The following is an 11,937-nucleotide window of genomic DNA, read 5'->3' on the forward strand; positions in this document are numbered from 1 at the left end:
ATAGAGTTGATGAGAAAGTAAATATGTTATTTAATTTAATGAGAATTTTTTTTATATCTAATTAACTCACTCAATCCTACCTCTACTAAATTTAAAAAGAAATGCTAAAATTTGAAATCCTTCTTTAATAATTATATAAATATAAATCATATATATTATATAATAATGTAGTACACTTTATATTTGTGGGGCCTTAAATACTGTTGGTTTTCCACGTTGGTAGTGTACGGGAGGCAATCCCTCAGCCATGCAACAATTATCGTGTGAGAAAGAAAGGCAAAGAGCAGAGATCAAGAAGCGCAAAGAAATTAAAGATCAATTAATCACAATTAACTCAAAGTTAAGTATCATGGACATGAATATAATTGAGCAATTCAATCTGAGACAAGCTACATAGATTCAATGGGGATACTTTCTAGACATAGTCGCCGGCCATCTTTCCTTCCTCGCTACGTTATCTTCTTTGCTTTCCTCTTCCTCGCTCTTCTCCTCTTCTTCGAGGTCCTCGTCCTTCATCTCTATATACTTTTGTTTATGTTAGCTGTGGTGTCCGCACCAGTTTCTTTTTTGAGACGTTCTATAAATAACAACGTTCTTTCTAACTTATGATGGCATGGCATTCTTATTATTGTCGTTGTTTTTTCTTTTGTGATGCTTAGGTTGACAACTTAATTTCTCAGACAAAAACCATCGTGGGTCACAATTTAGAGCCAACGCCGTGGCATGTATTTCCTGCAAAATCATTCGATGAAGAATCCACTGTTTCAAAGGCTTCCAAGATCATAGGATGTTCTTATCTTAGCTGCCCGAGTCATGTCACCATTCCTCAAAATAGCAATTCCGCATCCAAATCGAAAACCTCTGAATCCAAAACTTGCCCAGAATTTTTCAGGAGCATACGTTATGACCTTGAACCATGGACCAAGTCCAGGATTTCTATGAACCATGTAATGGAGGCACAGAAGTTTGCGGCTTTTAGAGTTGTTATAGTTGGTGGCAAATTATTTGTAGATTTTTACTATGCTTGTGTACAGAGTAGGGCTATGTTCACGATCTGGGGAATATTGCAGTTACTTAGGAGGTATCCTGGAAAGGTTCCAGATGTTGATTTGATGTTTGATTGCATGGACAAGCCTATTATTAATCGAACTGAACATTCTTCAATGCCTTTGCCTTTGTTTCGGTACTGTACCACACCGCACCATTTTGATATACCATTTCCAGATTGGTCTTTCTGGGGCTGGTAAGAATTTGAAGCTTCTTTTATTCAGATGCGAACTACAATTGTTTACTTTTTGACATATTGTAACATTGTAAGTAGAAAATGGTTGAGTTTAACATGTTTGGAGCATATAGGATCATATCATTTCATTGCACATCTATTTTCATACAAGTCTATAATGCTGTGACAGATTTATAATTTAGACACCACGAGTTTTGAATTGAAACTGAAAATTTTGAAATACATAATATCTGATTTTATCCACACTTATTTTTCACGCGCACACATAAGATTGAACCAAAAGCAGTGAATTATGTCGAAACTGCAGAATCCATACTATGTCCGCCACAACCATAGCTTAAGTTAGTATATACAAGGTGCGCTTATTTTAGGTTAATGCTTTTCTAACATTATTAGAAATGGATTATTATAAAATGATTTGTTTTGGTTGAACTACTGCTGATATAGCGAGTTGCGTCTTCAGGTTATTGGTATTTATCCTTCGTATTCACGAGCTAATTTAGAACCTTTATATTGGATTAATAGAAAAACAAACTCATATGAAGGTTCCCAAAATAAAATATTGGCTAGTGTTGTAGTGTGCACCCTTTATGTTAACTTAAACCTCTAACACATGCTGAATTATTAGTGAACTAATCTAGAAACAGTGGGAAATTGTGTTTCTTTCTCATCCCATAAATTATATTTCCTCTGTTTCAATTTATATGTTGGGTGATTACTTTTCAGGTCGGAAATAAACATAAGACCATGGGAAGAAGAATTTAAAAGCATCAAAGAGGGTTCAAAATCTCGAAGTTGGATAAGGAAGATCCCGGTAGCATACTGGAAAGGAAATCCAGATGTTGTTTCTCCGATTCGCACAGAATTGCTCAATTGCAATGACACTCAAATGTGGAGAGCACAAATTATGCGCCAGGTTCATGACTAGACATTTTATTCTTATAGATTCGTTATAACTACTAGTACTTGTTTTCTATTTTTGTTTCATTTTTTCTGTGAATCCCTTTGTTTTCTTAACTACAAATTGTACATTATGATATGGATATAGGATTGGGCAGAAGAAGCAAAGGTTGGATTTGAGAAGTCCAAGCTATCAAAGCAATGTAATCATAGGTGAGCTTGCAACATTCTTGGGTTGTCAATTTGAGAATTCAAGTTTTGGATCCTGACATGCTTGGTATTTTAATTTGAGGTACCAAAGATTTCTTGGTTGATGTTGAGACTTTCTAGGATCAATCTTAATAATTTGCTTGTCATATTGTTCTAAAATTCCATGTTGCAATAGTTCATTAATGCCTTTATTCTATCTCTACTTTGGTAGTTGGTCGACCTATTCCATTGTGTAAAGATGCAAAGCCATTAGAGGAGTAGAGCTCAAGCTTGAGCTACAATGGTGGAACCACAGAAGGTTCTCGAAGGAGAACAGGGGAAACAGAGGAGAAAGAAGAGTCGGTTAAGTGTGAGAATGAACTAACTTGTATTAGAAACTCAACGGAGTATATATATATATATATATATATTACATGTGGGACCCAATACTAACTATCTAAAGCTATGCTAATACACACCTAACTAATTGTTAACATAATGATAAATACAATACACTATCTCAATAACCCCCCCCCCCCAAGTTGGAGGTTAAGATGTCACAGCCAACTTGCTCATCACTGCTACATGCTTGACTCCAGTAAGTGCTTTGGTTAAAACATCAGCCAGTTGATTATCAGTCCCAACATGATGAAGGGAAACCAGCCCTTCTTGCAATTTGTCTCTCATAAAGTGACAGTCTACTTCAATATGTTTGGTCCGCTCGTGGAAAACAGGATTACGAGCTGTGTGTAGAGCTGATTGGCTGTCACATAACACTGTGACAGGGGAAAGAAAAGGAACAGTAAGCTTAGTAAACAGTCTGCACAGCCACACCAGTTCTCCAACTACATTTCTCAGGGCTCTATACTCTGCTTCAGCAGAAGAAAGAGGGATGGTAGCTTGCTTCTTAGACTTCCAACTAATGGGATTGTCACCAAGTAATACTAGATATCCACTGACAGACTTCCTAGAATCTGGGCAGGCAGCCCAATCAGAGTCACAATACCCTCTAACTGTGTAATCTGGATTTGCAGACAAGGAGATTCCAAGAGTAGGATCAGCTTTCAGATATCTAAGTAAGTGATAAGCAGCCTTGAGGTGAGGTTCCCTGGGATCTTGCATGAACTGACTAAGGTGTTGGACACTATAGGCAATGTCCAGCCTTGTATTTGTTAGGAAGTTCAGCTTGCCTATCAAGGTTCTATAAACAGAAGGGTCTGCTAAGGGTGTACCTTCCTTGGCTTGAAGTTTGACTGCAGGATCCAATGGTGAGCTGAAGGCACCAAATAAAGGCATTCATACTCCTTCAGTAGGTCAAGAGCAAATTTTCTCTGAGAGATTATCACACCATCCTCCTTGTAGAGGACCTCTAAACCCAGGAAATAATGCAGTCGACCCAAGTCCTTGATCTTGAACTGAGCATGTAGAAAAACCTTCAAACAGTTGATTTCTTCTGGATTATTCCCTGTGACAATTACATCATCTACATAGACAGCAATATATATAGCAGAGGAGTCAGATTTCTTGTAAAACAAAGAGTAATCATTGAGGGAATGTACATAGCCCTTGGAACACAATGCCTCGGCCAACTTGTTATACCACTGTCGACTAGCTTGTTTCAAGCTATACAATTATTTGTGCAGCTTACATACTAGGCCAGGTGTGTCAACCAACAGACCAGGAGGCAGGTCCATATACACTTCATCATGTAAATCCCATGAAGAAAGGCATTATTGACATCAAGTTGGAAGATACCCCAATGCTTCTTCATTGCAGTTGCTATAAGTGCTCTAATAGTTGTCATTTTTACAATAGGTGAGAAAGTCTCAGTGTAATCAACACCAGCCTGTTGTGTATACCCTTTTACTACAAGCCTGGCCTTGAACCTCTCAATACTACTATCACCTTTGTGTTTGACCTTGTATACCCATCGACAGCCTATGAGTTTCTTCCCTGGAGGTAAGGGAACTAGGTCCCAAGTGTGGTTGGCATGAAGAGCTTCAAACTCTAGTGACATAGTTGCTTGCCAAGCAGGATTCAAGGCTGCTTCTGCATAAGATTTTGGTTTACTATCATGGCAAACACTTTGAACAAGTTGCTGACTATCAGGAACTAATGAGGTGAAGGAGATATGATGATGTTTGGAGAAAAAAGCATTGAGAGAAAAGGAAGAATCTGATTGGATGTAGTAGCAAGAGTAGTTGGATTAGAAAAAGGATGAGCAGTAGGGTATAAGTTGGGTAAAGAGTATACATAGTCTTTTAGATGAACAGGTAAATGATGTTCTCTAGTAGACCTTCTAGGTTCATAATTTCCCTGAATGTGAGGTGGTGGAGGAATTATAGGAGATTCTGGAGAAAATGGACAACTGGGAGGTGATATTGTCACAGGTGAGGGCACATTGGAGAAGTGAACTGAATCTGGTAGTAGTTTAGACACACAGTCACAGTCATTTGGGTGTGTTGTAGGAGGTGGCATATCTACTGTGCAAGGAGCAGAATTGAGTACTAATGAAAAAGAAGATGAGGAAGTAGGTAGGATAGCAAAGGGGAAGATGTACTCATGGAAGATTACATCTCTAGAAACATGAATCTTTTTGGTGGCCAGATTTAAAATTTTGTACCCTTTAGTTTCATAAGGATACCCCACAAAGACATGGCGAATGGTCCTAGGTTCAAATTTGTCTCTATGGACTTTAGGTATGGTAGGAAAACATAAGCATCCAAAACTTCTCAAATGAGAATATGTTGGTGCTTTATTATAGAGGATCTCAATTGGGCATTTATTCTTTAGGTAAGTGGTGGGAAGTCTGTTTATAATGTGTGTTGCAGCCAATACACATTCACCCCAGTATTGTAAAGGCAACTTGGACTGAAAAGGGAGTGCCCTGGTAGTTTCCAGGAGGTATTTATGTTTCCTCTCCACAACTCCATTTTATTGGGGAGTATAGGGACGTGTTTTTTGATGAACTATTCTTTTAGACTGAAAGAATGACAAGGCTTCCATGTTGACGAATTCTGAACCATTATCAGATCTAAGGTACTTGACAGTGGAATTGAAGTGGGTTTCAACTAAGGATATAAAATTTTTGATGATTTGCAAGACATTGTTCTTGCTACTCAAGAGGTGAGTCCAAGTGGTCATGCTATAATCATCCACTAAGGTGAGAAAATGAGTAGCAATGTGGTAGGGTCCCCAGAGGTCTGCATGAAGGAGTTCAAAAATGGAAGTAGTAGTGCTAGTCCTATGGGGAAAAGAAAGTCTTGGTTGTCTAACCATAGGACAAATGGAGCAGAGGAAAGGTTGTTTAGTTGAGAATTGAACAAGGATAGAAGATATCCCCCTCATTTTGATAAAGGGCACATGGCCTGATCTGTAATGCCACAACAAATCATCTTGATTCTTGTTAGACAAAAGAGAATTTGAAGAAATGCACTAAGTTTTATTACTGATGGAATTATTTACAAAAGACTGTGAATTGTAAATGGAAACATTTACAGATGATGTAGAATGCTGACAGTTGCAAACTATTTACATCAGAAGAACTAGACAAAACAGAATAGGAAACAGGTTAAGAGGTATATGTAGCAGAACATGAATTCTTCAGACAGCTTGAACATATAAGGTACAAGCCATCTTTGACCTTACCAATCTCCAGAGGCCTCTTCATTGTAGGGGCCTGCAGAAGACAAAGAAAATCAGAGAAAGCAATCAAACCTTTAAGTTGAGAAGCTAAAGAGTGAATTGAATAAGATTGTACTTGAAGGATGGAACAAATAGGACTCTATGTAGAACAATGTTTGGTGCTAATGTGGCAGTTCCAATTTCTGTGACTTTAACTCTATAGCCGTTTGGCAGTGTGATTAACATAGGGTATGCTAGGGTTTTAATATGACTGAGTAAAGATTTATTGAAGATCATATGATTAGAAGCCCCAGAGTCTAGGATCCAAATGTCAGCCCTTGATTTAAAGCATTTACATGAAAGTAGGCCATAATCAACAGAAAGGACAAAAGCAGAGCAGGCAAAAATACCTGCGAAGTTCACAGCTCCACCAGTCACATTATTGTCTGAACTATCTCCTCCAGTGCTGGTCTGAAAGTGTTGAAGCAAAGTCACCAACTGCCCATACTACTCCTTAGTGAGACTCACATTGGAATTGTTACCTTGAGTCTGTGTTTCTTCACCTTTCATAGAAAAAGAATCGAGTGGAGAACTGTGTACATTAGTTGCAGTCCTTTTCCCCTTATTGTACTTGGGATTTTGATTCAAATCCTGCGGATAGCCATGGAGTTTGAAGCATTTCTCTCTAGTATGGCCAGCACATTTGTAGTAATCACAGAAGGGGCGAGGTCTAGTACTCGTGGAGGAATTGTTTGGAGAGTAGTTGGTTTTGAAATTGTTATGTACAGGTGTTTTGTTGTTGAAGTTGTTGTGTGAAGTTACATTAGCATTCAAAGAAGCAGAGTCGAGCATGAGTTGATTATGTGGCTTCACTTCTCGCTGTTTTTCTTCCTGAATTAACAAGGAGAAGGCATGTGCCATGGAAAGCAGTGGATTCATCATGACTATACTACCTCGCACTGTGGTGTACACTTTGTTCAGACCCATGAGAAACTGAATGAATCTTTTATCTTGTTCAGCCTTGTGCATATTCTCCTTAGCCCCACAAGTGAATTGACAACTACACTGTGACTTGGCATTTATCGTGCTTAATTCTTCCCAAAGCTTCTTCATTTTCGTATAATATCAGTAACATTAAGGGTTCCCTAAGCTAGATCATTGATTTCCTTTTGGATTTGATACAATTTGGTACCGTTAGTTTGGTCGTACCTATCTTCCAACTCTCTCCAAAGTTCAAAAGCATTATTAGCATACTCAACACTATTAGCGATTTCCTTACACAGAGAATTCAGGATCCATGAGGTTACTATATCGTCGCACCTTTACCATTGACGAAATTCCGGGGAATCTAGGTCTGGTCGTTTGTACTCGCTAGTGATGAATCTTACTTTATTTTTGACTGAGAGGGCTCAAAGAACGCTTCTTCTCCAGGATCGGTATCCAATGCCATTGAACAGAGTCGTCACCAACATCGTACCAGGATTATCCGATGGATGCATGTAAAAAGGGCAGCTAGGTTGACTTCGGGATCAATACCGGCGACATGAGTTGAATCAGTCGATTCAATTCCAGAATCATTGTTTGGATCAAGGTTAGCCATGAGAAAGCAGTATCAATTTGTCGAAAAGAAAAGGAACGAGAAGAAGAGAATATCGGATTGAGAAAAATTAGGGCAAAAGACGGAGATCGTGATTGTGGTTCTAGAATCTAAAAAGAACTAAGAGAGATTGGAGAGAATGGCGAGTAGAATACCTCGCTCTGATACCATGTAAAGATGCAAAGCCATTAGAGGAGTAGAGCTCAAGCTTGAGCTACAATGGTGGAACCACAGAGGGTTCTTGAAGGAAAACAAGGGAAACAGAGGAGAAAGAAGAGTCGGTTAAGTGTGAGAATGAACTAACTTGTATTAGAAACTCAACTGAGTATATATACATATTACATGTGGGACCCAATACTAACTATCTAAAGCTATGCTAATACACACCTAACTAATTGTTAACATAATGATAAATACAATACACTATCTCAATACATTGAACTCGGATTTTTTATTTATATATATGTTGTGTGTGTGCGAGTGGGGAGGGGGGGCGGGTAAAATTTGGCACGTATAGTAAAGAGTAAAACTCATTGACTTTAAATCTCGAATTCAACATTGCTCTTAATTCATCTCATGGAGCGTCGCACCCCTAGGGTATTGTTCAATAGTTGATTTTTAAAGTTCCCATGAAGTAGAGAAAATTGCATTCCTTATATTCAATTATTATATTGTTAATAATGCAGGTACAAGATTTATGCAGAAGGATATGCATGGTCAGTGAGCTTGAAGTATATTCTAGCATGTGGTTCTCTTCCCCTGATAATCAGCCCACAGTATCAGGATTTCTTTAGTCGTGGTCTCATTCCAAAGAAAAATTACTGGCCAATTCCTCCATTTGAATTATGCCCTTCAATAAAGGCTGCTGTTGATTGGGGTAATGCAAATCCATCAGAGGTATGTTTTCGCCCCAAGATTATGTCAGTGTAGCTACTTTTTTGCTATGCTGAGAGCCTCAGATAATGGTAGTGATGTTATGGTTCTGAAAAGTACACGACCCAAGCCCATGGTCCGTTTGAGCCTAGGTATGTATTTTCAGCTTTGGGCCTGTCGGCTTTGGGTCAATACGTGTCATAGACTTGGATCATGATAATACTAGGTCCAAAGCAAACAATATGTGTCATGACCTTGAGTTATGACAAATATAGTATCAGAATCGAAGCTCCCTCAATATGATGGTGGAGCAAACTTCAGCGAGGAACCTGAGTCCAGGGGGAGGAGGGGAGGGTGGAATGAATGTGATGCCCATGACGAAGGGCAGGTCAAGCAGGACTAGCAAACTTGTAGGCTGACCAAACAGGCTATTAAATTGGTTGTGGTTATCGTTTGACTCTTTTATTTACCAATATCTTTATACTTGTTTTCCGTGAAATGTTTTGTTGAATAGGCCGAAGCCATTGGAAAAGCAGGACAAGACTTCATGGAAAGTTTGAGTATTGATCGGATATATGATTACATGTATCACTTGATTTCAGAGTATGCAAAGCTGCAGGACTTTGTTCCTGTTCAACCCCCCTCTGCTCTTGAGATTTGTATTGATTCAGTGCTTTGTTTTGCTGATGACAAGCAAAAACAATTCCTCAAAAGATCCATTGCATTCCCTTCACCTGGAAGTCCTTGCTCACTTTCGAGATAGAAATTCTACAATCAGTCAACTAAATCTATATTCTTTTTTCACGCACATAAACAGTCCAAGCTAGATGTATGAAACCCATTGCGTCTAGTCTAGTCGGCCACTGTCTACCTAGAAACGAATAGGAAATTGTAGAAGATGAAAAACACACGTAGTCGGTTTTCCTTCCCTCTCTTTACAGGAAAATTTCAACTTCACTTTAGAATAAACCATTGTAAAAGAAAGAGATTTTATATCATTACATATTCTATAGCCTTCTCCAAGCAAGTCTCAGACATTTGATTTCTGCATTGAAGAGAGAAGACGCAGGTGTTATCGGAATGGTCAGACGGGCTGGAGTACGTATTGTAAAGATTAGACGTTAAGCTTATTGATCATTTGTGAGAGAAGGGAAGTGTGAACTGTGAAGCATATTCTCTTTCTAAGGGAAATATATTTCCATTTCATTCTGTGGTGTTGCTTCTTGTAAATGTTCATTCTCAAAATTTCGTTGGGATAATTCCCCCTTTGATGCGAGTGGTTTTGGGAGAATTTTCTTATAAAAATATGAATATGTTCTAAATGCCTACGATCAGTAAACGCATCAATTAGTCAATTAAGTTAATTTACTAATGATGTTAAACACTCATTCAATTTTGTACTAATGCATATCAAGGAAAAGATCATACACGACAAACTTAATTTAGTTCAATTCGTGACTAGTACTCCTAGATTAGTTAAAAAGATTTAAGTTATATAGGTCAAAAGCGTGTTCTTCCTCACCTTCCTACAATGAGAATATCTTTTTTTTGCTTGTGTGTCTTTTCTTTTTATTACCTTTTCTTGACTGGGAAGGAGAGGGGTGAAGGGTTTAATTCATTGTTACGTGGGATATTGTAGTCTTGTGATTGTGGGATAAGGAAAAAGGAAAGAAACTAAGGCATGAAATGAGCCATCAAGGCGTTACCAATATTTGCCTAATTTTGAGTAAGAAAAATGACGTGGCCAACAGCCCAAAAAGCAATGTTAGTGGCAACTGTAGTAGGTTGGGTCACAAGCAACTCTTTTTTGTTGTCTTGCAATGGTGATTAATGAACGAGAAAAAAACAGGGATTTCTTCAAAAAGTAGTGGAAAAAGGCTTGTGGTAGTTTGTATCGTGACAAATTTCTGGATTGGCGTTGCCCAGGCATCTTCTATCCTTTTAAAAAAAAGGCTACTACATGGTTATATATATATATATATATATTTAACTTATTTTTTATTTTCTGTGATGCTGACTTGAGTTACACTTAATGCAAAACATGAACCGTGAGAATGCTTATAGCCAATTCCAATTTATTTGAATTAAAGAGTAATTATTTTTAAAATATGTTTTATTTTTTAAAATATTAAATATTTTGACTAAATTCAGTTTGTTTAAAGTGTAAAAGGAAAAAGAATAAAATGCTAAGCATGTTTATTTATTTAAACCCTTATTAACCATATAAAATTGCAATAATTGTTAAATGAAATCCGAAAATACAAAATAAATGCAGGATTTTTTCAGTCAAATGCGTCCTTCGGAAGTTTGTTAAATTGTTGGTCCTCTACCGGTACTTTTGCAGTTGTAGCGTTTCTAAGTAGGCGTTTGGATATGAATGTCAAAAAAAAAAAAAAATCACTAAAATTTGAATTGAAGATGAAGTTGTGTTGGGTATAATTTTTGCAATATATTTGGATATCTTTTTTTAAAAACCATGAAACATAATTTATACCCCACAATTTATAAAAAAATATCAAAACCACCCCAATTTGATTTACTCATTCTTTTATGTTTCTACAATACAACAATAATAGAATAATCAATCGCATATGAAAGCTTTCATCTTTAGAGTGCATAACAACTGAATATAAGCTTTATAAGTAATATTGAAGGCACACACATAAGAGCAAAAAGGAAAATAAAACCTTAAATCAAGTTACCCTATCACAGAATTCTCGTCTGAAAGAAGATGACCTGCTGGTTGCGTTTTGTGTTTCTAACTTTATGGAAAGAAAAGTGGGTAGTTGATGGTTATTTAGGTAACTGATGGGGTCTTATTATAAATTTTAAAAATATAAGGTAAATTTGTGAAACTAAAAAATAGCAACCTTCCAATTTTCAATTGAAGAACTGGCTTTCATTAGTTTTTCAAATTTAAAAATGCATTTTCAAGTGAGATTGAAAAAAATATAAGATATTGATAACCAAACACTATTTTGAAAAATATTGAAAAAAAGGAAAATTTTCATATGTCCAAACGAACTCTAATTTTGCTGACAAACCAAAATTTGGGAGTTTTGTGGGGAACCCGCGATGACATTGGGAAAGGAGCTACTGCCACACTCATGGGCGGATTTACAGACAAATATACGGGACAGGTGAACTTATGTCCTTTCCGTCAAATTAGTTATTTTGTATATATTTTTTTTTAGAATTGGTCTAATATTATTTATTGTTAAAACATATTTCAATGAGGCTAAATGGTACATTTGGTTAAATCTTGAGTTATTCTCTTAGACGAGCAAGGATAAAATCCCACTTAATTACTTTTTTTTTTCTCCTACCTTTAGTAGTAGACTCATATTATAAAAATCCTAATTCGCCCATGACCACACTCTCCACTTCTGCGATCACTGCTTACGAACTGTTTGCAAGTTGCGCTCATTCATTTGTTTTCCTGCTGTTGTGCTTAGGAATGTTGTGATAAGGAAAATGATATTTTGATACATACCGGTTTTGGTACATGAAT

The 11,937-nt window shown here is 37.1% G+C and overlaps 1 protein-coding gene across 1 annotated transcript; it reads left to right on the top strand.

Moving 5' to 3' along the window:
• The first annotated feature begins 290 nt into the window (after positions 1-290).
• On the top strand, positions 291-9,635 carry LOC104215174 (uncharacterized). Its single transcript, XM_009764924.2, has 6 exons — positions 291-501; positions 660-1,243; positions 1,970-2,159; positions 2,292-2,356; positions 8,240-8,450; positions 8,941-9,635. The coding sequence occupies exons 1-6, from the start codon at positions 403-405 to the stop codon at positions 9,187-9,189; spliced, it is 1,398 nt and encodes a 465-aa protein (XP_009763226.1). The 5' UTR covers positions 291-402; the 3' UTR covers positions 9,190-9,635.
• Positions 9,636-11,937: the final 2,302 nt, after the last annotated feature.

Source organism: Nicotiana sylvestris, chromosome 6 (genome assembly GCF_000393655.2).
Source record: "Nicotiana sylvestris chromosome 6, ASM39365v2, whole genome shotgun sequence".
Taxonomy (NCBI): domain Eukaryota; kingdom Viridiplantae; phylum Streptophyta; class Magnoliopsida; order Solanales; family Solanaceae; genus Nicotiana; species Nicotiana sylvestris.

What these genes read in the sequence shown, in the direction of transcription:
- LOC104215174 (XM_009764924.2), top strand. Translation starts at nt 403, where the DNA reads ATGGGGATACTTTCTAGACATAGTCGCCGGCCATCTTTCCTTCCTCGC. An exon ending in CTCTTCTCCTCTTCTTCGAG is followed by an intron (nt 502 to 659) that starts GTCCTCGTCCTT and finishes TGTGATGCTTAG; the next exon opens with GTTGACAACTTAATTTCTCA. An exon ending in GATTGGTCTTTCTGGGGCTG is followed by an intron (nt 1,244 to 1,969) that starts GTAAGAATTTGA and finishes ATTACTTTTCAG; the next exon opens with GTCGGAAATAAACATAAGAC.